The 26,144-nt window shown below is 42.0% G+C and overlaps 1 protein-coding gene across 1 annotated transcript in view; it reads left to right on the forward strand.

Annotated features, from left to right (window-relative positions):
* Positions 1-26,144, forward strand: part of serac1 (serine active site containing 1) — a 119,191-nt gene that overhangs the window by 81,353 nt on the left and 11,694 nt on the right. Inside the window, exons 8-9 of the mRNA XM_048600968.1 lie at positions 4,027-4,209; positions 13,044-13,187. Coding sequence (XP_048456925.1) covers positions 4,027-4,209; positions 13,044-13,187 — 327 coding nt within the window. The remainder of the gene's footprint in view (positions 1-4,026; positions 4,210-13,043; positions 13,188-26,144) is intronic.

Genomic DNA, 26,144 nt, shown 5'->3' on the forward strand with positions numbered 1-26,144 from the left:
TGATGGATTTGTTAAAACAGCTGAGAGTTTTTGGATTGTAAAGTCTGCTAGTTGGGGATCCAGTGATGAGAAAATAAGTCTCGTGGAAGAGGAGGGTGGTGTCATGTGGGTTGGGGGCAAGGACAGGGCCTTGGCTCTCAACAGCAAACTCTTGCTCCTCACCATATTTCTTGCCCACTGGAGAGGTAGATGTTCAGGGAGGTGATCGGCAAGTTGAAACCTTTAAGTAGCCATTATATGATTAAATTATCGTTGATGAGTCAAGAAAGTCCTCAATGTATCTTTTCACCCAGCATTTAATTGTTGGAATAACAAGAAGTTTTCTCCAGGTCCAACTTGTCATGTTATTACCCCTTCTGATCACCTCTTCTGTCACTTCCAGGGAGGTGAAAATCAGTGTTTATTCAGATAAACAGCTTTAATTCTGTCTGTTTTTGTCATTTTCCCCTACTCTGATGTTGTTTCCTGATGCACACTTTTAATTTTTTCTTGTCTCTTCCTATCATATTTTTGGTTATCACTACCCGCATCACTACCCTGCATTATTGCTTTATCTTTCCAAATCTTCCTGCATATGAATAGTCCCGATTGCCCAGTATTTGAAGTCGTCTCTACAGGCTTGGTTATATGATAGACCAGGACACTAGAACCAGTGTGATTCATTGAAGGTTGTGCCAACGGTACAGCTCCCTCTTTCCCCAGTATTGGTACCAATGCCCTATCAATTGAAAACCATTCCTCCCCCACCAATCTTTGAGCCATGTAGTCAACAGTTTAATCTTATTTACCTGATGAGGCTAAATTGCTTGTGGCTAAGATAGTAATCCAGTAATAATGGTAATAATACCTTTGTGGCTCTGCTTTTTTAAATTTGTCTCTAGCTGCTCATTCAGCCACAGCAGAATTCTCTCTTAATTACACCTGCACCAGTGGTACCCATGGGGTCCTCAAACCTTAATCCTTCCTCTCCCAATCAAAGTTTTTCTCCATTCTGAAGAAATCATAGTATCCCTACAGTGTGGAAGCAGGCCAGTGAGCAATTTGAGTCCACAACAACCCTCTGAAGAGCATCCCACCCAGTTCCATTCCCCTACCCAGTCCCTGTAACCCTGCATTTGCTATGGTTAATCTACTTAGCCTGCATATCCCTGGATACAATAGTCAACTTAAAATGGCCAATCCACCTAGCCTGCACATCTTTGAACTGTGGGAGGAGCACCCAGAGGAAACCCACGCAGATATAGGGAGAACATGCAAACTCCACACAGAGAGTTGCCCAAGTTTGGAGTTGAATCCTGGTCACTGGCGCAGTGAGGTAGCAGTGCTAAACACTGTGCCACCGTGCTGCCCTTAACCCTGTCACTGTGCAGGCAACACAGCCTTGGAATTCAGAACTATGGCAGAGAACAATATTTATTCCCTATGAATACTGACTGCCCATCCCCTACTTCAATTACATTACTTTTTATTCCTGTTAATGAATCATTCTTGCACCATGGTCAATTGGCTTATCCACCCAGCAGTCCCTACTCTCGTCCACTCAAGTTTTAAGAACCTCAAACATGTTAGACAATTGCAAGAAATGAGTCTCCTCCATTGCTACGTTTTGGAACCCGAAACATCCTCCAATCCAACATTTCCTCTAAGCTGCGCAGCCACTCCACTGTACTGCACATGGAGATCAGTATGCTGATGCAGATCACAGCATTGACCTCCAGTTCCAGAAGTCATCGTCACACACAGACCTTACACAGAAGGAAACAAAATCGGAGGGAATTTTGATCTTGTCCCTGACTATAGGCCAAATTTGAAGTACCTAGTTTAAGGGGAGTGACTGCTCCTGGAATAACGTGAGCAGGTGACTTTCCCTCTCCCTGATGAATTACAGTGGGCAAAGCTCAGACTGCAGCTCCTCAACTGATGTTCCTTGAGATCATCATGGAATCATAGAGTCCCTTCGGCCCAACAAGTCAACACCAACTCTCAGAGCATCCCACCCAGACCCATCCTCTATAACCCACCTAATCTACACATCCCTGAACACTATGGGAAATTTAACGTCGCCAATCCACCAAGCCTGCCCATTTTTTGGACTGTGGGAGGAAACCCACACAGATACGGGGAGAATGTGCAAAGTCCACACAAACAGTCACCCAAGGGTAGAATCGAGCCCAGGTCCCTGGCGCTGTGAGGCAGCAGTGCTAACCACTGAGCCACCGTGCCGCCGATGCAATTCTTTTTTTAAACCTATTTTTTTCTAATCAACCAGTTCAGAGATGTCATTACACACCTCTAGAGCAGGTGGGACTTGAACCCAGGCCTCTCAGTCTGTGCTTAGGGACTCTTAACTTTGCACCACAAGAAACCCTTAATGTTTCTGCCTGGTTTGAAACCAGGGACCTTTTGCATGTAAAGCAAACGTAATAACCACTACACCACATAAAAGGTCTGCAGTTCTTTATTATAGATGTGATTGCATTGATTACATTTAATGACAACTTATTATATGTATTTGGAGCAATAAAATCTTAAAAACATGCCAATAATCTGTGTGTTCATCTAATTAAAACCTTGCTCACCAGTTTCTGAAGGCTGAAAAAGAGACCTGAAAAGCAGCACGTCCTTCTTTCTCTGAACCAAATTCATAGCTGCAGCAAGTTCTCAAGTTATTTGTATCTCACAACGCTTTGTTTACAACAACAGGAAAGGGCTTTTGCAGCACAATGGTCTTGTCTCTACTTCTGGGATGGCTAGGGTTCAAGTCCCATCTACTCCAGTGATGTGTCATAATATATTTGAACCATCTGATTAAAAATATCTACAACAGGGATATTATGCAGAACAATGAAACAGTCTAATGAAGTAATTTTACAAAAGCATTTGTTTTCCTGCAGCTAGTAAATTAAGTATCAGATTTTCTGTGTTCCATGAATTGTTTCACATTTATTTTTCTTAGTTAAACCGTAGAATGCACAGAAGGCTGATAAATAAGGTGCATTATGTTTAAAGTAGATAACCTTTGTTTAGAAGCATAACGGTGCATATTAGAATGTTGTAGCGGTGAGGTAACGAGAATTGTTAACCTCAGTTTGGCTGAATGGGTTTGTGGGTCATGGGATTTAGCAGTACAGAGATGGAGGTGCTGAACCTTTACAATGCAGTGCACTTTCAAAAATGAATGACGTCAAGATAAGTGATGTTGACGTTTGACAGCAATTTGTTAGAGGATCTGGAGTGTTGAAGGACAATGGGTACTGGGTTCTAAGTCTAGGGAACATTAAGGATAAAGCTCTGGAGTTTGGAAACACTTGGATCAAAATCCTGGACATTGGATATACTTCTTGATGCCTTAGCCTGTCTCTGCTAAGAAAGTAGAAGTGGCTAAATCTTGATAGTGCTGTGTAATCTGACCTCATTGAGGAAATAATTCTGAACTCTAACAGAAGCATTATCTAATCTGCTCATCCTGCCCTCTAACTTGGTCTCACTTGCAACCAGTTATTGCCCGATCCCAGATTTTCCACCTTAAAGTTTTGTTTGTACCATTGTACAAAACTCACCAATCTGTGATTCCTGTAGACCGTTGAACACGTGCTGATCTACTTGTCCAGATGCTAAACCAGTGCTGACATTTTGCATTTTCAAATCAAACCAAACATCAACCAACCAAACATTTATTTTGGATTACTTTGGAAGCAATTTTACCATCTCAGGATTGATTTTGTTTAGAGGCTCCACCTCAGTGCACAGTCTCATTTGCATGAAGTGAGATTTCACTCAAGGAGGAGCATCTCTGCAAAACTTTATCTGCTTTTAAAACATTGGGTTATTGCAAAATTACTTTGAGACTAAATGCCCACTTCATAATAATACAAGTTAGTGCACCTATTGGTGTAGCCATTACACTTACTTGTGTCAATAGTCTGGGCTGGATACATTTGTGCTTAAGTACCATTGCAATAATATTAATTTCTTTTATCAAGGCAAATGTCTTTGCATTTAGTTAATATGGTCTTTCTATTACAGGCTTGCTAGTCAAAAAGATGCTTTTAGATGCTTCAGAGGATCCTGAAATGAGGTCAGTGGTTCAGAATACTCGAGGGATTGTATTTTACAGTGTACCTCATCGTGGATCACGCTTAGCAGAGTACTCTGTCAGTGCCCGTTTTCTGCTGTTTCCCTCTGTTGAAGTCAAAGAACTTAGTAAGGGTAAGATTGGCTTCTGTGGTCACCTCAGTGTTCTGTTTTCCAGGCGTTCGTACTGTATATCACTTTAAATTTGAATTTTCTATGGAACCATGTAGCTGATTTGTAGTGTATGTAATGTTACTGTTTTCGTTTCTCTCCACACACTCCCAATTCTGTGATGACTTCTCAATGCAACCAATCTGACATCTTTTCCAAGGTTGTTTTCCTAAAAAAAATCTGGCGTACTTCTCCATTTCTGGTCAAAATCTAAATTGTCAGGGTTGAGAGTCAAAGGCCTTTCAGAATTCAGGTTCAGAATATAAGGGAAATGGAGATAAAATTCAGTAATTGAGAGAATAGCAACAGCAATGCACCTGACAGACCTATTGAAAAATAGAGGAGATGAAACCTAGGCAGAATATAGTGGTGCAAATAAGAAGAGACTGCAAAAAGAAGTACCGAAGTTTTGAATCTCTGATCAGTTTTGAAATCCGTATCCAGGACCAAATAAGTGGCGTGTCCACCACTGGTAGCCTGCAGCCTTGCTTAGTGAGATGCCATCCAGATTTTCAATTGCCCTTGATTTTAGAAGTCAAACAGAGACAAAGAGTTTTTGTGGCGCATGGGTGCTCTGATTATAACTGGGGTATCTTTAGCTTTCAAAGTATTCCTCCTGAATTTCAGCATTTAGAATCTCATCCAACTCTAACATCTAAATCAGCTTGTCCCCCAATAGATAGTTTAGTAACTTAGGAAAGTGGATTAACTCTGTCTGTCCTTACTTTCTGTATACAAAATCTGAAAATATATAGACCTCTAGCCAGATTATTTTAAAACACAGAAACAACTGATTGTGAAAGAGGTAGGTTTATTAAGAGGAAAAAGTGGATTCAACAGCCTTGAGGAAATTCAGTTCAAATACGACAGGCATAAAAGGTGAATTTTGGGTGCCCTTGCAAGTGCCACTTAAAAACAAGTGTCTATGGGGAAATACTTGAGTAAGAGTGATCTTGGCAGTGATGGAAAAATCTATCTAACTTCCAGAGTGGAAGAAAACTAATTTTAATAGGCTGAGAAATGATGTAACCAAGGTAAAATGGAACCAAATAAAAGCAAAACGTTGTAGATACTGGAAATCTAAAAATAAAAACACAAAATGCTAGAGAAATCTGGCAGCATCATGTGGAGAGAGAAACAGATTTAACGTTTAAAGTCCAATATGAGTCTAAAATGGAACCATTTGGAACCAAATGGAATCATTAAATGGCAGGGGGGTGGGAACCAAAGCAAAGAAAGGGAACTAGAGAATAGGGCCAGTAAGACTCAGAGGAAGAGCAGGCAGGGTGTGGTTGCAAAACAAAGTGGGTCTGGTGGACTGAAGTGCATCTGTTTCAATGTGAGAAGTGTAACAGGTAAGGCAGATGAACTTGGAGGTTGGATTAGTACTTGGAATTATGATGTTGGTGCTATTACAGAGATGTTTCAGGCGGGGTAGAGGGGGATATAAAAAGGGTGGGGGAGTTGCACAACTTGTTAAGGAGAATATCACAGTTGTACTGCAGGAGGACACCTCGGATGGCTCACACGGCGAGGCAATATGGGTAGAGCTCAGGAACAGGAAGGGTGCAATCACAATGTTTGAGGTTTACTATAGGCCTCCCAACAGCCAGCAGGAGATAGAAGAACAGATATGTAGGCAGATTTTGGCAAGATGTAAAAGTAACAGGGTTGTTGTCGTGGCTGATTTTAATTTCCCATATATTGACTGGGACTCACTTAGTGCTTGAGGCTCGGATGGGACAGAGTTTGTGAGGACCATCCAGGAGGGCTTCTTGAAACAGTGTGTAGATAGCCCAACTAGGAAAGGGACCATACTGGACCTAGTATTGGGGAATAAGCTTGGCCAGGTGGTCATAATTTAGTAAGCTTTAAGGTACTGATGAATAATGTAGTTGTCAGGTGAAGGTGCTAAATTGGGGAAAGCTAATTACAACAATGTTAGGCAGGCACTGAAGAATGTAGATTGGAGGCAGGTGTTTGAGGGCAAATCAACATATGGTATGTGGGAGGCTTTCAAGTGTAAGTTGCTGGGAACTCCGGACCGGCACCTTCCTTTAAGGATGAAGGATAAGTATGGCAAGTTTAGGGAACCTTGGATAACGAGAGGTATTGTGAGCCTAATCAAAAAGAAGAAGGAAACATTTATCAAAGCTAGGAAGCTGGGAACACATGAAGCAAGGGTGGAATACAAGGCAAGTCGAAAGAAACGTAAGCAAGGAGTTAGGAGGGCCAAAAGGGGTCATGAAAAGTTATTGGCCAACAGGATTAAGGAAAATACCAAGGCTTTTCATACATATATAAAGAGCTAGAGGGTAGCCAGGCAGAGGGTTGGCCCACTCAAGGATAGGGAAGGTAACTTATGTGTGGAGCCAGAGGAAATGGGTGAGGTATTAAATGAGTACTTTGCGTCAGTATTCACCATAGAGAACGAATTGGTGGATGATGAGTCTGGGGAAGGATGTGTAGATAGTTTGGGTCATGTTGAGATCAAAAGAAAGGAGCTATTGGGTGTCTTGAAAAACATTAAGGTTGACAAGTCCCCAGCGCCTGATGGGATATACCCAGAATACTGACAGAGGCAAGGGAGGAAATTGCTGGGACCTTGAGGGAACTCTTTGTATCCTCACTTGCTACAGGGGATGTCCCAGAGGATTGGAGAATAGCCAGTGTTGTACCTTTGTTTAAGAAGGGTGACAAGGATAATCCAGCTAATTACAGGCCGGTGAGCCTTAAGTCAGTGGTAGGGAAATTATTGGAGAGGATTCTTTGAGACAGGATTTACTCCCATCTGGAAATCAGTGGGCATATTAGCGAGAGGCAACATGGTTTTGTGAAGGGGAGGTCATGTCTCACTAACTTGGTTGAGTTTTTGAGGAAGTGACGAAGATGATCGATGAGGGTAGGGCAGTGGATGTTGTCTGCATGGACTTCAGTAAGGCCTTTGACAAGGTCCCTCATGGCAGGCTGATACAGAAGGTAAAGTCGCGCGGGGTCAGAGGTGAGCTTGCAAGATGGATAAAAAACTGGCTCGGTCACAGAAGACCGAGGGTAGAAGTGGAAGGGTGCGTTTCTGAATGGAGGGCTGTGACTAATGGCATTCCTCAAGGATCAGTGTTGGGACCTTTGCTGTTTGTAATGTATATTAATGATCTGGAGGAGAATGTAATTGGTCTGATTAGTAAGTTTGCCGATGACCCAAAGGTTGGTGGAATTGCGGATAGCTGATGAGGACCATCAAAGGATAAAGCTGGATATATATTGGTTGGTGATTTGGGCAGAGAGATGGCAGATGGAGTTTAATCCGGAAAAATGTGAAGTAATGCGTTTTGGAGGGTCTAATCCAGATGGAAAATATACAGTAGATGGCAGAACCCTAAAGAGTAATGATAGGCAGAGGAATCTGGATATACAGGTACACGGGTCACTGAAAGTGACCATGGAGAAGGGAATCAATAAGGCATATGGCATGCTTGCCTTCATTGGTCGGGCCGTTGAGTTTAAAAATTGGCAGGTAATGATGTAGCTTTGTAGAACCTTAGTTAGGCCACATTTGGAATATTGTGTTCAATTCTGGTCGTCACACTACCAGAAGGATGTGGTGGCTTTGGAGAGGATACAGAAAAGATTTACCAGGATGTTGCTTGGTATGGAGGGCATTAGCTATGAGGAGAGGTTGGAGAAACTTGGGTTGTTCTCACTGGAACAATGGAGGTTGAGGGGCGACCTGATAGAGGTCGACAAGATTATGAAGGGCATGGACAGACCGGACAGTCAGAAGCTTTTTCCCAGGGTGGATGAGTCAGTTACCAAGGACCATGGGTTGGACCGAGGGGCAAGGTTTAAAAGTGATGTACGAGGCAAGTTTTTTTACACAGAGGGTGGTGGGTGCCTGGAACTCGCTGCCGGGGGAGGTAGTGGAAGCAAATATTACAGTGACTTTTAAAGGATGTCTTGAAAAATACATGAATAGGATGGGAATAGAGGGATACGGTCCCTGGAAGGGTAGGGGGTTTTAGTTGTGACGACAGCCTGTCGGTGCAGGCTTGGGGGGCCGAAGGGCCTGTTCCTGTACTGTAATTTTCTTTGTTCTTTGTTGAAATACTAGCTGAAAAATATTTGAATAGAATAATGCTTCAAGAGATATTTGGGTACAAACTAGATGTATTCCAACCAGAGGAAAAGGTATAGTGGATACCTAAATAGGACTACTTGAATAACAAGGCAAATTGCAGATATGGTAAAACCAGAAGAAGAGGATGCTGGATGCATGCCAGGTGAACTCGTCTTGCAAGAAGTACAACACACACACGAGTTTCAGAGGGAAAGTGAAGAAGAAAATAACATTGGTGAAGAGAGAATATGAGAATGAAAATGGCAATCAATAAAGAAGTAAACTCAAATGACCTTGACAATCATGTAGCTGGTAAAATGTGGAGTGGGACCTAATAGTTGCAAAAGGTGTTGTCGGACAAGGCTCAAATACTTCATCAATACTTTGTATTAGTGTTTACTAAGGAAGAGGAATCTGACAGTAACTTGTTAAGTCAACTAATTAAATTAAGTCAATGAAAATATAGGTGGGGTGAAATTTAAGAGGCAGGAGATCTTGGAAAGGTTGCCTGTTCTTAAGAGTGGATATGTCATCTGGTCCCAAATTGCTGAATGAAGACAGGCTTTGAATAGCAAAGAACTTTCTGTAATTTTCTAGTTTTCCTTGGATAAGGGGAGATGCCAAAGAATTGACAAGTGTCAAATGTGGCACCCTTGTTCAAAAAAGGTGGTAATGACAATCCTAGTAACTAAAAATTAGATGGTTCAACATCTGGTGGATAAGGTTTTTGGACTCATTATTCAGAGAAAAAAATCAACAGGTACTTGGGAAAGTTTCTTTAAAGGATAGCCAACATGGATTCCTCAAAGGCAGACTGTGCTTGACAAAAAAAAGCATGATACAGCTGCAAGGATAGAATGGCAGCATGGGATTGATTGGATTGATCTATAGAGTCAGAGTTTTGACAGCATGGAAAAAGGCCCCTTCAGCTCATTGTGTTCTGCATTGGTCATACACATCCATCCAACCAAATTCCATTTTCCAGCACTCAGCCCATATCTTTGGATACAATAGCATTTCAAATGTGCATCCAAATAGTTAAGAGAGCTTATTTATAGAGAGCCAGCATAGGCTCAGTGGGTCAATTTGCTTCTTATGGTGCCATTATGAAGGTATAAAAATAACATGTAATGTCTATAAAACAGCAAACATTTTATTAACCGGCACTTATGGGACTAAGAGTGTGCCAGTTGTTCAAATGTTCCACATAAGCAATGTAAAAACACACTCTATGTAATAGAAACATAATGCAGGGGGTATACACATCAATGTTATACTTTAATGTGTGGAGTTCTGGTTTCTGCACTATAGGAAGGATATGATTGCACTGGAAGTTTGCAGTGGAGATTCACTAAATGTTGCTTGGGATGAAACATTTCAGCTATGAAGAGAGGGTGAATAGACCGGGTTGTTTTCTTTGGAGCACAGAATGTTGTTGGGGAACCTGACAGTGGTGTATAAAATTGAGGGGCGTGGACAGGGTGAATAGAAGGCAGCTTTTCCCCTTAGTGGAAGGGTCAGTAATGAGGTGACATAATTTTAAGGTGAAAGGCAGGAGGTTTAGAGGAGATTTGAGAAAAAAAAATGTTTTTATCGAGGGTGGTTGAGGTGGGTAACTTCATAAGCTTTAAAATGTACTAGAATGAGCACTTGAAATGTCATAATGACAGACCTGATGGCTGAAGATCCTCTTCTGTATATATGATCCAATGAAAATCTGAATGAATGTTTTGATGAAGTAGAACTGAAGATAACAAACAGCATGTGATCCGTGTGAAAATTTAGATGGCATAAAATTTGGAGCAGGAGTAATCCAATTAGCTGTTAGAGCCTGCTCTACAATTTGATGTAGTCATGGTTGATCCTCAAACTCAATGCCATATTCCTACTACACCCTTTGATGTCTTTAATATCTAAAGATATATCAATCTCTTTCTTGAATATAATCAGTGACCCATCCACCACAGCCTTCTGTGGTAGCAAATTTCACAGGTTGACCACCCTCTGAGTGAAGAAGTATTTATTCATCTCCGTCCTAAATGGCTTAATATGTGTCCTGAGTCTGTGACTCTTGGTTCTCAAATCCCCAACCAGGTAATCCCCACCCTTCCTGTATCTAGTCTTATCTGGCCCTTGTGGAATTTTATACATTTCAATCTGATGCCCCTCTCATTCTTCTAAACTCTAGTGAATACAGGTCCAGTCGAACCAATGTCTCCTCACATAACAGTCTTGCCAACCCCATATCAGCCTAGTAAACCTTCATTGCACTCTCTTTAAGACCAGTATATCGTCTCTTAGATAGACCAAAAATGCACACACTACTCCAGGTATGGTCTAACCAAGGCCCTGTATAACTGCGGTAAGACATCCCTACATCTGAACTTAATTCCTCTTGCAATGAAGGCCAACATACCATTTGCCTTGTTAATTGCTTGCTGCATCTGCCTGTTTAAGTTCATTGACTGGTGTACAAGGACACCCAGATCCCTTTTTCCATCCACATTTCCCAATGTATCGCTCATTCAGATAATATTTTGCCTTTGTTTTTCACACCAAAGTGTATAACTTCATATTTATCCATGTTACCCTGCAAATACCATATGTTTACCCAATTACTCAACGTCAGTAGATCACCTTGAAGGCATCTTCACAACGCACAATCCCACCTAGTTTTGTGTCATTAGCTAACTTGGAAATATGAGGTTCCCTCATCCAGGTCATTTACATGTATTGTGAATAGCTGGGGCCCATGCACTGATCTCTGAGGTACACCACTTGTCACCACCTGCCACTTGGGAAAAGACCCATTTGTTCCCACTCTCTGTTTCCTGTCTATGAATTCTCAAGCCATGCCAGTTTAATACCCCCAATCCTATGCCTTAATTTTTCTCACTAGCCTCTTATATGGGACCTTGTCGGGACCTTTCTTGACATTCAAATACACAATCTCCAGTGGTTCTCCCTATTCTATTCTTCTAGTTAACGTCCTCAATAAACCCCAGTAGATTAGTTAAGCATGATTCCCTTTCATATACCCACACTGGGTTTTGTCTAAACCTGCATTTAACAAAGAACCACATAAACAGCTAGTTATCACAATTGCAGCTCATGGAATAGGAAGGATACTGTCAAATTAAATTGAATAATCTGGCCTAATCATAGTAAACAGCGTGTCATGGTAAATGGTTATTATTCCGGCTGGCGGATGGTGGACAATGGCGTTCCCCAAGGGTCAGTGCTGGAACGCTCCTTTTTCTGATAAATATATATATATATATATATATATATATTCAAAATTTGCAGATGTAATAAACTTGTACTGGTAAACAGTGAAGTTGATGCTAATCAACTGCAGCAGGACGTAGATAGGTTCATAGATTGAGAAAAAGAAATGGCTGATCGAATTTTATACAGAGAAGTGATGAGGTAATCTTTTTTAGCGAATGGGTTAGGGAGAGGCACAATATACTTAATGGCACGGGAATTGGGGACACAGAATAAGGTTTTGGATAAGAGGTGTGTGGGAATGTGAAGACCTTGCTTTTATGCAGCAAGTGATAATGCCCTGAAACTTGCTCTCCACCAGCATGCTGCAAATGGAGATGATCAAAAAGACATTTGATGGGTGTCTGTAGGAAATAAAGTTGCAAGGTTATTGGAGTAGAGTGGGGGAATGGTGCTGAGGGGATTGCCAGCTTTCACTGGGGTGTAAATTCAATGGACAAATAAGCTGCCTTCTGTACCATAAACAGAATTTAATGTTCATGGTTGTGAGCCCATCTATTAGCTGGAGAGCTGAGAACAATCCTGTTCTAGACATTTTCACAGCCTCATTTGAGATTACATCCCAATCAGCTAGTCTCCTGGCTGCCATAAGATTTCTGGTTCGGGCAGAGGAAATTTCACGTGCAATTTCAGCAGCGTCACCAGGAGCAATAGCCAATGCTGGACTGAGTATATTCAGTGTTGCCATGGAATGTAGGTCAGTGGCACGATTGCCAGGGCCATTGAGAGTGGCATTTGCAACTGGATCACTGTTGGGTTACTGCGTCGTTTCCCATGGGTGCCTGACTTGCTGCCAGGTGCGTCCATTGGAGACAGTATTTTTTCCAACAGGCTGCAGCAAACCCTTGGTGATTTCCCACATGGCAATATTCATGTTTCAATATCAGTAGCAGCAGGGCGAGGCATTTACAAGCTCCCCCGGCAGGAAAGCCCATATATTGCCAATTATTGACCACTTTCCACCTGAACTCCTCTTGCCACTCTAACATTTCCCAGACTGCCTCTGTAGGTCTCAAAAATTTAATGACTTGCAGAATATTAGTAGTTGAAATGGAAAACATTGAAGAAAGAGGGGTTCATGTACAAACCAGAAGGTTTTAGAGTTTTTGTTTGTTTAATTAGTTTTAGTGCTGCATTTCATAAAAATTACATATTAAATATTATAGTTATACAGTTGCCTCTGACAGGTCACAAGCATAATTACTGGAATCTTAATTGATTGCTGTACTTAATCTCATAAAATCTCAAACATGGAAGACCCACTGCTCCAGAGTTTCCTTTTTGTAATAATGTTGAATTTTAATGAGTGTATCATAGTTCTCTCTTAAAACTAGAACTTTTACAGGGATTAATTATCTACTTTTTGATTACCTTTATTCACAAATATCTTCTGTAGATTCACCTGCTTTGAGAGAGCTGAACGACAATTTCACCAGACTCATACAGGAACACAATGTCAACATATTGAGCTTTGGAGAAATGTTACCAACATACATCGGCAGCATGATAAAACTGCATGTGGTGCCTCCAACTTCAGCAGGTATAGTATAGTGAGACAAGTGCTCAAGACCCACTTCCTCCTCCTTGAACATATTCTGAAATTTGAATCATCATTAGCCACAGGTGAGGTCATTTGCATCATCGTTAGCCACGGATGAGGTCCACATGTTGTGCCGTTATTCAAGAAGGACTGCAAAGAAAAGCCTGGGAATTATAGATCAGTAAGCTTAACATCTGTGGTAGCTAAGTTACTTAAGAGGGTTAAGGTATATATGCACTTAGAAAGAGAGGGTTTGATTAGGAATAGTCAGCATGGCTTCGTGCTTGGAAGATCATGCCTCACAAATTTGTTAGAGTTCTTTGATGAAGTGACCAGGAAGGTTGATGAGGACAGGATGGTAAACGTAGTCTGCATGGATTTCAGTAAGGCCTTTGATAAGATTCCACATGATAGGTTGCTCTGGAAGGTTAGATCACGCAGAATCCAGGGAGAACTGGCAAGTTGGATACACAGTTGGCTTAATGGTAGGAAGCAGGGAGTAATAGTGGAAGGATGCTTGTCGGACTGGAAGCCTGTGACTCGTCGTGTGACTCAGGGATTGGTGCTAGGCCCATTATTGTTCATTATATCAGTTTGCAGATGACACTAAAATAGGTGGTATCGTGGACAGTGAGGAAGGTTGTCAGAAATTGCAGCAGGATCTTGATCAGCTGGAGAAATGGGCCGAGAAATGGCAAATGGAGTGTAATATAGATAAGTGTGTGAGGTGTTGCATTTTGGAAAGTTAAATCAAGGTAGGAGTTTCATGGTGAATGGCAGGGCCTTAAGGAATATAGTGGAACAGAGGGACCTTGGAGTTCAGGTGCATGGTTTTCTGCAAGTGGAGTCACAGGTAGACAGGGCAGTGAAGAAGACTTTTGGCACACTGGTCTTCATCCGGCAGGGCATTGAGTACAGAAGTTGGGAAAGTTATGTTGCAGTTGTACAGGACATTGGTGTGAGGCTGCACTTGGAGTATTGTGTTCAGTTTTGGCCACCTTGGAAGGTTGTTATTAAACTGGAAAGAGTGCAGAAGAAATTTACAAAGATGTTGCCAGGACTTAAGGAGACTTATCTGGAGAGGTTGGACAAGCTCGGACTTTGTTCTTTAGAGCGTAGGAGACTGAGGGAGAATCTTATTGATTGAAGTGTATAAGATCGTGAGAGGCATGGAGAGGATGAATGCCCTCAGTCTTTTTTCCAGGGTTGGGGAATCGAGGGCTAGAGGGTATCAGTTTAAGGTAAAAGGGGAAAGAATACATGGGAACCTGAGGGCCAACTTTTTTTTTTACACAGAGGATGGTGCACATATGGAATGAGCTGCCAGCAGAAATGGTTGAGGTGGGTACATTAACAAGGTTTAAAAGGCATTTAGACGAATACATTGATAAAGAAAAGTTTAGAAGGATATGGGCCAAGTGCAGGGAATTGGGGTTAGCGTGGATGGACATTTTGGTCGGCATGGACCCTTTTGGGCTGAAGGGCCTGTCTCCATGCTGTAGGACTCTATGACTGTATGACTAAACTGTTGATCACCCAATTGTGCTTTCTAGCCTTCATTCTGGTTGATTTTATGAATGGTTTTATCACCTGAGGAGCTGTCCTGCTCTGTTCAAATATTCTGTCATCAAGGGTCCCTGCTGATCCCTCTTTTTTTGACAAACTACATCAACATGCTATTTCTCTCCAGAAGTCTTGAATGTGCCATTGCCTCCAAAATCTGTGTTGATCTTTCTCAAACTCCATGTTTGAATCCCTTCAAACACATTTCCATCATAAATGCTGAAATGGTTCTTAATGAGCTAAATGGCTTCTTTCTGTGGCGTTATGACTTTATGGAAAAATTTTACGGACCTCCACTGACAGGTCTGTGAGTGGAGTCCCTTAAAACTTCCTGAGTAGACTTCCTGCTGCTCTCCTGCCAAATCCCAACCTGCCCTAGGTTTTATCTGGGGCAGGTGAGGCCCAGGGAAGCCTGTCCTTGCATCAGTCAAAGCCCATATGTAGCCAATTATTGACCACCGTGGTTACTTTCCATCTGAACTCAATTTTGATGCTGGCAGTAGGGGCTCAGGCCAAAGGAGAAGCTAAGAGGTTCTCCTCTTCAGACCTGTGATCTTGGATGGGAAGTTATGAGGGCTACCTGTGTCAATGGACTGCCCACCACATCTTAGGCTAATGTACACCCCTGTCATGGGTGCTCCTCCCTCATCTTCCCATCTCCACTTACTGCCCCCACCCACCCCTCGCCATGAGACCCCCAATACTTATCGATCCTGAATTTGGGGGTTTTGAATCTGGGGAGCACTTGTAGTTCAAGACCTGCACAAATGCTACTGCAGTAAAGTGCAGAAGTCCTATCTTGAAACAATTGACACTTATTGGCAAAATAAATGGCTGTTGGCTGCTGTGATTGGCAAGAATGCGTTCTCCATCGACCCTTTGGGTGGCAGAGCAAGAGACAATATTGTCCAAAAAATTCATCCCTATAACTTTATGGTACTTAACTTTTCTAAGCTGAGAGACAAAACCAAACTTCATAGAATCTCCAACTATATATCCGCACTTTTGCCAAGGCTACCTATTTCCACTTACATAACAATATGACAGAATTTTGCTGGCAGTACAAACCGGGAACAGGCTGGGGTGACCAGGAAGATCTGCTGCCTAACCACACCCTACTGTTGGGTCATTTTACCAATGGTAATATCCTGTAGGAATAAGATCGGGCAGTGGTAATCAATTTCCATATGCAAAGGCCCTCATGAGAGTCATCTTTTCAGGCAGTTGGTATTTTGTAGATCAATGCCCCAGTTACTTTCGTAGGTGCCAATTAAATGGAAGTAGCCTTCCACTTGCAGGCTGAGCTGGCCTTTCTTTTAGCAAACAGGGGTCACGCATCCAGCAATTGCCTCGGAGATGTTTCCTCTCCATCATTTTATGTTTCTTTAATTTTCCTGCTGAGGGCTGCACCGTACCTTCCTCAACCACGGTCACTGCTGAGCTATTCACCCTCTTATGGCTGGAAGCTACTGGGGATGAATGGCCATCCTAAACAGGATAGCAACTGGCGTGGCAATTATTTAATTAGCTTCCACTTGATAATTAAGGGAGTAGTCCTGCCAGCCACCAGTACATCTTGCTGGCACGTGTTTCTGGCCAATAACGGAACTTTGATGGCGTTAGTTCATACGATAAAAGAGCAGAATTAGGCCATTTGGCCCATTGAGTCTGCTTTGCCATTCAATCATGGCTGATATGTTGTTCAACCCAATTCTCCTGCGTTCTCCCTATAATCCTTGATCCCTAACTAGTCATGAACCTGTCTATTTCTGTTTTCACTCTAAGCCCATGCCTTCAGGTATTAGTCAGCCACTAGTGGAAACATCTTCTTCATGTCCACTCTTTGCAGGCCTATTGGTATTCTGTAAGTGTCAATCAGGACCCCTCCTCTCATCCTTCTAAACTCCATTGAGTGCAGACCCAGAGTCCTCAACTGTTTCTCATATGACAAGCCCTTCATCTCTGCGATCATTCTTAGAAACCTCCTCTGAAACCCTCCAATGCCAGCACATCCTTCCTTAGATACAGGGCTCAAAACTGCTCACAGTGTTCCAAATGCAGTCTGACCAGAGTCTGATACAGTCCCTTTGTACTTCAGATTTCTGAAGCCTTTCCCCATTTAGAAAATAGTCTATGTCTTTATTCTTCCTACCAAAGTGCATTTCCTCATATTTTCCCATATTGTATTCCATCTGCCACTTTTTTGCCCACTCTGCTAAGCCTGTTCAACTCGTTCTGCAGCCTTCCCACTTCCTCAACACTACCTGCCCCACCACCTATCTTTGTGTCATCTGCAAACTAAACCCAGTGCCCTCAGTTCTTTCGTCCAGATCGTCAATGTATAATGTGAATAGTTGCAGTTCCAGCAAGGACTGCTGTGGAAGTCCACTAGTCACTGGCTGTCATCATGAAAAAGACCTCTTTATCCCTACTTTCTGACTTCTGCCAGTCAGCCAATCCTCTATATATGCCAGGACCATACCCCGAGCACCATGGGCTCTTATCTTATTTAGAACGTAGAACAGTACAGCACAGTACAGGCCCTTCGGCCCATGATGTTGTGCCGTCCTATTATCCTACTCTAAGATCAAACTACCCTGTATACCATACATTTTACTAAAATCCATGTGCCTATCCAAGAGTTGCTTAAATGCCCCTAATGTATCTGACTCCACTACCACCGCCAGCAGCGCATTCCACGCACCCACAGTTTTCTGTGCAAAGAGCCTACTTCTGACATCTCCCCATACCTTCCTCCAATCACCTTAAAATTATACCCCCTCGTAATAGTCATTTCCACCCTGGGAAAAAGTCTCTGGGTATCCACTCTATCTATGCCTCTCAACATCTTGTACATCTCTATCAAGTCACCTCTCATCCTTCTTCGCTCTAATGAAGAAAGCCCTAGCTCCCTCAACCTTTCCTCAGGAGACCTGCCCTCCAGTCAGGCAGCATCCTGATAAATCTCCTCTGCACCCTTTCTAAAGCTTCCACATCCTTCCTGTAATGAGGTGACCAGAACTGAACACAATGTTCCAAGTGTGGTCTAACCACAGGGTTTTATAGAGCTGTAGCATAACCTTGCGGCTCTTAAACTCAATTCCCCTGCCAATGAAAGCCAACACACCGTACGCCTTCTTAACAACCCTATCACCTTGGGTAGCAACTTTGAGGGATCTATAGACATGGACCCCAAGATCCCTCTGCTCCTCCACACTGCCAAGAATCCTGCCATTAACCCTGTAATCTGCATTCAAATTCGACCTTCCAAAATGAATCACTTCACAATATTCTGGGTTGAATTCCATCTGCCACTTCTTTGCCCAGCTCTGCATCCTGTCAATGTCCCATTGCAACCTACAACAGCTCTCCACACTATCCACAATTCCTTCGTGTCATCAGTAAACTTACTACCCCACCCTTCCACTTCCTCATGCAAGTCATTTATAAAGATCACAAAGAGCAGGCGTCCCAGAACAGATCCCTGCAGAACACCAATGGTCACCGAGCTCCAGGCTGAATACTTTCCATGTACTGCCACCCTCTGTCTTCTATTGGACAGCCAATTCTGCATCCAGACAGCCAAATTTCCCTGAATCCCATGCCTCCTAACTTTCTGAATGAGCCTACCATGGGGAACCTTATCAAATGCCTTGCTAAAATCCATTTACACCACATCTACTGCTCAAACTTCATCAATGTGTTTTGTCACATCCTCAAAGAATTCACTAAGGCTTGTGAGGCATGAGCTGCCCCCCTCAAAGCTATGCTGACTATTTCTAATCAAACTGTGCTTTTCCAAACAATCATAAATACTATCTCAGAATCCTCTCCAATAATTTGCCCACCACAGAAGCAAGACTGACTGGTCTGTAATTCCTAGGATTATCCCTATTCCCTTCCTTGAACAAGGGAATAAAATTTGCCAGCTTCCAATCATCTGGTACTACTCCAGTGGACAGTGAGAACGCAAAGATCATCGCCAAAGGCGCAGCAATCTCTTACCTCGCTTCCCATATTAAGCCTTGGGTATATCCCGTCTGGCCCAGGGGACTTATCTATCCTCATGTTTTTCAAAGTTTCGAGCACATCCTCCTTCCTAACATCGACCTGTTCGAGCATATCAGCCTGTTTCATGCTCTCCTCACAAACGTCAAGGTCCCTCTCACTGGTGAATACTGAAGCAAAGTATTCATTAAGGACCTCCCCTACCACCTCCAACTCCTCCAAGCACAAATTCCCTCCACTATCCTTGATTGACCCTACTCTCACTCTGGCCATCCCCTTGTTCCTCACATAAGTATAGAAAGCCTTGGGGTTTTCCTTAATCCTACTTTTACGTACCTCCTTCTCGCTATCCTAAGTCCATTTTTCAGTTCCTTCCTGACTACCTTGCAACTCTCTAGATACTTGCTTCCTCAGCCTTAAGTAAGCTTCCTTCTTCCTCTTGACTAGATGTTCCACATGTCTTGTCATCCAAGGTTCCTTCACCTGACCATCCCTTCCTTGCCTCAGTGGGACAAACCTATCCAGTACTCATAGCAAGTGCACCCTAAACAACCTCCGTATTTCTGTCATGGATTTCCCTGAGAACATCTGTTCCCAATTTCTGCTCCACAGTTCTTGCCTAATAGCATTGTAGTTCCCTCTCCCCCAATTAAATACTTTCCCATACCGCCTGCTCCTATCCCGCTCCATGACTATAGTGAAGGTCAGGGAGTTGTGATCACTATCACCGAAATGCGCTCCCACGGAGAAATCTGACACCTGGCCTGATTTGTTGCCGAGCACCAAATCCAATATGGCCTCCCTTCTGTTCGGCCTATCTACATATTTAGTCAGAAATCTTTCCTGGATACACCTGACAAAAACTGTTCCATCCAAACTATTTGCACTTAAGAGGTTTCAGTCTATATTAGGGAAGTTGAAGTCACAATTAGGGAAGTTGACGTCAATTTAGTAGCATCCTGTGTAGCATCTTGTTAAAAGCCTGCTAGAAATCCAAATAGATCATGTTCACTGACTCTCCATTGTCCAACAGAATTTGGTAAAATCCTGCCCATTACCTGACTCAGTTCTTGCCTTGTATTATCTGCTGCTGAAACTCCTATCTGCTTTTGTTCCATCTTGACATGACAATTCCACACCACTGAGTTGGATTTGATCTTCTACCATCCATGACTTGCACTGAGTTCTATTTATCCGTCATCTCTTTGCTCACTGACCTACATTGCTTCAATTAGGGAACGTCTCGATTTTAAAATTCTCATCCTTGTTTTCAAACTCCTTCTATTTCTGTAACTGTTTTTGATTCTATAAGAGTCCTCTTGACTCAAAATGCTAACTCATTTTCTCTCCATGAATTCTGCTAGACCTGCTGAGTTTTTCCAGCACTTTTTAAAATCTCCATCATCCACAGTTTTTATTTGCAGCTGTGTAAATGTAAATTGTTCTTCCCGTTGTTGTAGCCCCCTAAGACAGTGTTAAGCCTCACAGCAATAATGTGCTAGAAATCAAGTCCTTCTATTTGCAAGGGCAGCACAAAAGTTAAAGATTTTGAAAAGTACACAAAATTCTACAATTTCTGTATTTTAGACCTTGGTTGGCAGAACATGGGTCCCATAGGTGCCATTTAATAAAAGGTTAGCTGTCACTCTACAAGTTAAAACTCTCCCTCATAAATTCTGTCTTAACACATATACATATAGACACACACTGACAGGAAAAGAAATATAGGTGTTATGGTGGAAGGAAAGACTGGAACACAGCGCAGTGACCCTGTCCACAGGGTTTCCATGGAATCAGAGAACCTGTAACGGTGTAGAAACGGGCCATTTGGCCCTACAAGTCCACACCAACCGACCATAGAGGATCCCACCCAGACCCAACCCCCTACCCTAAACCTGTAACCCTGCATTTTCCAATGGCTAACACGTCTAACCTATACATCCCTGAACACTATGGGTAATTTAGCAAGGCCAATTCACTTAACTTCCACATCTTTGGACTGTGGGAGGAAACCGTAGCACCTGGCGGAAATCCACGCAGACACAGGGAGAACATGCAACTCCACACAGACAGTCACCCGAGAGTGAAATCAAACCTGGGTCCCTAGCGCTGTGAGGCAGCAGTGAGCCACTGAGCCACCACACCATCCAGTAAACCTAATAATTTCACTTGTTTGAAGGAGCGCGTTTCAGATTCCTACCACACTCTTATGTAAAAAAACATGCCCCTCATATCTCATTTGAACTTTCCGCCTCCCACCTCAAATTCATGTAGGTCTTTGACTTACAAATTAAAAGCCACACCTTACAGCAACTGTAAAGGGGAAGTAAACTTGTTTTCTTCAAGCTTGATGTGTTTTATATTGCAGAGAAAAAAAATGGCTACTGCACGGGTAGAGATTTGATTGCTTCTCACAAATGTACACATCCTAAATTGTTCAGCTACTTGAGAGCCAATTACAAATTGTTGGCAGATAGGAGGCCTTTCATCAAAAACTGATCATTACTTCACAGTCTGAGCAACTACTTGTTGTCAGCCAAATCGGTTGTCTCCGTTTGTACACCCCGCTTAGTTCTAGCTCATCTGTAACATAGGCTTCCACTACTACTTGTACAAGCAGCTGTGTAAACAGTACTTAGAGTGAATGTGAGGTTACTTGCTTTTAAAAAGTGCACAGTTCTTCAGCTATCTTTGTTCTATTAAAACAGTTCTTTTCCCATTTCCACATTCAAGAACAGAAAAATAAAAAGGTATAGACTTTACAATGTTGGGAAAACAATAGAAACTACTAACTTTGTCGAAAAATTGCAAAGATGCAAAACTATTGACAATTAGGATCTTATTTTTTCATATAATTGGGAAAATAACAATGTAAAGGGCAAAAAAGAGCAGAATTTGTGAAGTCTGTGTTTGAGAACTTCCTTGTTCAGTATGATTCTGAGCTGATAAGACAGGGTGCCATGCTAGATCTAATTTTGGAAAGGAAATAGGCAACGCCATGTTTCAGTGGAAAGAGCATTTAGTAAATGTTACACCTCACTGGTGTAGCATGCTGGAAATCAAGTTATGTCATTCCCTGACACTGCACAAAAGTTAAAGATTTTTTGAAGTACACAGAATTCTCCAGTTTACCTGATTTTGAGACCCAAGTTGATAGAAAGCATGGATCAGGTTTAACAAGGATTACAGTGTTTCCAAGTCAATCGACTCTAGCCTAAGCGATTATGAACTGTCAACACATAACTAGTTAAAATTCTAATCCCATTTATAATCTTCCCCCTTGCACACAGACAGGAAAGGAAATGGGTGCTATGGGCAGATTTAAAAACGGGGAAAACGGTTCGGTGCTTCCTGAACTACTGAGATAATTCCTATGCTGATCAAAAGGCTGCTAGTTGCTCATTCTTCTCTGGATGCTTTCACTACTTTGCAAGAGGCATAGTATGGCTGGTTCATATTTATAAAAAGGTTTCTAAAAGTCACAGCTGAAGGAGAGATAAATGGTTTGTTTTAGGCTTAAGGTAGCTTTACTGCAGAGAATAGAGAGCTTCTTAACCGGTGGAGGTTCACGGTACCAAGCTGTTCAGCCTCCTGAGAACTAATCACTTAGTTATCAGTAACTAGTCACTAGTCCACAGAATAATCAATTATTGAAGTCCGAATCTCCATTTGTCAACACACTTGGATCCAGCTTGCCTGCCTTTCTACCATTGCTTTAACCAGCAATGATGTAAACAGTGCTTACAATAAATGTCAAGATACCTGCCTCCAAAAACTTCTCACTTCAGTTGACAGTCCAAAAATACATAAAAATATATTTACATGTTTTCATCCTTAAAAGAAGTAACTCCATTTCAATAATGTGTTTCATTGCAAACTATATGATACACAAATCACAAAACACATACCCAGTACAATCCTAGCATTTCTTCAACCTCTCACGAATTCCAAAATTTTACACTTAGGGAAATTAGATTACCTTTATCGGTCTGTAAATAATTAATGCATTTAAGGGTTGTAAGAAAAGAGTCTACTTTATTAGTCTCAGATCCTGAATTTTAAATTTTCAATAAAGATCACTGGATTATTATCAATGTAAATTAGTATTTATTTGTTACCAAGTCCAACATGAACTTCAAGATGTTGAAAGAGCAAATAATAATCCCGAAATTTCTTCTCCTACAGTACAATACTTGTTCTGATAGTGGGTTAGTTTCTTCGCAAAATACCCCAATGGCCTCTCTATTCCAAGCTCATCATGTGTAACAAGACTGCACCAACCTCCAAGTCACTAGCATTGTTTGCCATTTTGAAAGCTCTAGAAAACCAAGGATGGTCGTCAAAGTTCATTTGTGAGGATTGCCTTCACTTTTCAAAGGCTACTTGGCATTTTACTGACCATACCACTTTTTCTTGCTTTTTTAAACAGTTTTGTTAAATGTACAACCATTAAACGGAAATTACATACACATTTGCAATTAAACCTACACATTATTTAGGATAGCTAATAATTTGGGATAGAATTAGCGGTTACATGGAAAAAACAGTGGGTTGAGTAGGAAGAGTCAACATGGATTTCCAGTGGGAAAATCATGTTCAACTAACTTACTGAAGTTTTTTGAAGAAATATCGAGCTTACTGAGAGTAATGCTCTTGATGTAGTGTACATGAACTTCCAGAAGGTTCTTCAAATGCCATTCAACAAACGTGAGGAAAGTTGTAAGACGTGGAATAAAAGAATCAGTAGCAACATAAATACAAAATTGGCTGAGTGATAGGAAACGGAGAGCAATGGTTAAAGGATATTTTTCGGGCTGGGGGAGTGTTTGTTGTGGAATTCCCTGGAGTTAATATTGAGCCCTTGCTTTTCCTGATATAGATTAGTGACCCAGATCTTGGTTTGCTGGGGGCAATTTCAAATTTTGCAGATGATACAAAACTTGAAGAATTGTAAAGTGTGGGGAGGACAGATGAGTTGAGGGCACAAGTTAATACATGGTAGTATGATATCACTGCTGTTACTGAGACATTGTTGAAAGAGGGGCAGAATTGGCAGCTCAGTATTCCAGGATATAGGGTCTTCAGGCGAGACAGGGAAGAAGGTAAAAGACGATGGGGGTATCACAGTATTGATCAGGGAATCAATTACAGCAGCGAGGAGGAATGACACTTTAAACGCCTCCTCAAAGGAAGATTATAGATGGGTTGATCAGATGGGCAGTTCAGTGACAGATGGAATTTAACCCTGAAAGTGTAAGGAGATGCACTTAGGAAGAAGTAACGAAACAAGGGAGTACTCAATGAATGGCAGGACACTAGGAAGCTCAGAGGAACTGTGCTTATCCTTGAAGGCAGCAAGACAGATTAATGCATTAGTTAAGAAGGCATTGGAGACACTTATTTTTATCCTCTGCAACATGGATTATAAGGGCAGGGAAATTATGTTGGAGCTGTATAAAACAGCTAGAGTACTGTTTGCTGTTCTGGTCATCTCCCTATAGGAAGGATGTAATTGCACTGGAGGCAGTGCAGAAGAGATTTACCAGGATGTTGCCTGGGGTGCAGCATTTTAGCTATGAAGACAGGCTGGACAGGCTCAGGTTGTTTTCTTTGAAACAGGGAACGCTGGATGGGGTGGATAGCAAGTCAAAGGATCATTAACAAGGGTATTTTTAAGGTGAAAGGCAGGAGGTTTAGAGTGGATATGAGGATTTTTTTCAATCAAGATCGTGGGAATCATGAATACACTATCCGTATATTAGTAGAGGTGGGAAAAAATATGTGGAAGAGTGATGGAAATGTCAGAACATTCAAGGCTATGGGCCAAGTGCTGGAAAGTAGGATTAGTGTAGATTGATTCTGCACCAATCTATGAGCCAGAGGGCCTCTTCTGTGGTGTAAGACTCAATGACTAAATTAAGCCACATGGGTAGAACTTAAGAGTCAAAAAGGAGCAAGCACATTGCTGGGAGTATACTCCAGGCTCCTTAACAGTCCAAGAGAAATAGGAGAGTAGACATGTAGACAAATTTCAGAGAAGCGTTAAAGTAATGACAGTAGGGGATTTCAACTTACCCAACGTTAACTGGAATAGTCATAGTGTGAAAGGTTTAGGGGAAGCAGAATTCTTAAAGTATATCCAGGGCAGCAGCTTGAGCCAGTACGTGAAAGTTCTTACCTGAGAAAGCTATCCTGGATTTGATTTTAGGAAATGAAACTGGGAAAATGGTTGAAGTATCAGTGGGCCAGCATTTTGCAAACTCCATTGGATTCAAGATTGTTACAGAAAAGGGTAAGGATAGGTCCTATATTAAAGTTCTGAATGGGGGAAGGTGATTTTAATGAGATCAGATATGATTTGGCCTAAACTAGAAGCAGATACTTCAAGAGAAATTTGTGTCAGAACTGTAGGATACATTCAAGAAGAAAATATGAAGCATACAAGGCCATCATATTACAATAAAGATAAAGAGTGGGACCAACAAATCCAATGAACTCTGGATATCAAGGGATACAAAGGTTGGATAAAAAGAAAAAGGAAGACTTATTATAGATACGGAGGGATGAATACTACCGAAGTCCTTGAGGGGTATAGAGCATGCAGGAAGGAACTTAAAAAAAGAAATTAGAAGAGCAAAAAAGGGACATACAATAAAGGAAAATCCTGAGTTGTACAGGAAAAGATGAGGGGGAGAGGAGGGGAATCAATTGTTACAGTAAAGAGAGGTGGCATCGTGGAAGGCTCCTCAAATGAGAGTCTGGCCAAGGGCAAGCAGGGGATTGAGTGACTGGGTTTGGGGTGAGTGAGTGTCTGAAAGTCTCGGGTTGGGTGAGCGCCTATCTAAGAGACTTAGGGGTAGGCAAGCGAATGTCCAGGCTATTTTAGTTGGGCGAGTGAGTAACTGAGAGACTGAGTTTGAGAGAGCAGGTTTCAGAGCAACTAGGGTTGGGCAAGCAAGTGAATGAAACACTGGGGTGAGCAAATTTTGTGCGCAAATGTCTGAGTTCCTGGCAAAGGGCAAGGTAAAGTATGAATGATTGTGTTTTGGCGAGCATTTATTGAGAGACTGGGATTGGGCAAGCGAATGGAAGGGCCTTGAGTAATCTTGTAAAAAAAGAGGGACCTAGGGGTTGAGTACATAATTCTTTGAAGTTTGCATCACGTATAGATAGGGTGGTTAAAAAGGTGTTTAGCACGCTTGCCTTCATTACTCAGTCCTTTGAGTGTGGAGTTGTGAAGTTATGTTGATGTTGTACAGGACATTAGTGAGGCTTCTTCTGGTGTACTGTGTCCCGTTCTGGTTGCTGTGTTATAGGAAGGGTGTTATTAAGCTTCGGTGAATTCAGAAGAGATTTACAAGGGTGTTGCTGGATATGGAAGGTTTA

This window comes from Rhincodon typus, chromosome 9 (assembly GCF_021869965.1).
Source record: "Rhincodon typus isolate 14 chromosome 9, sRhiTyp1.1, whole genome shotgun sequence".
NCBI classification, from domain to species: domain Eukaryota; kingdom Metazoa; phylum Chordata; class Chondrichthyes; order Orectolobiformes; family Rhincodontidae; genus Rhincodon; species Rhincodon typus.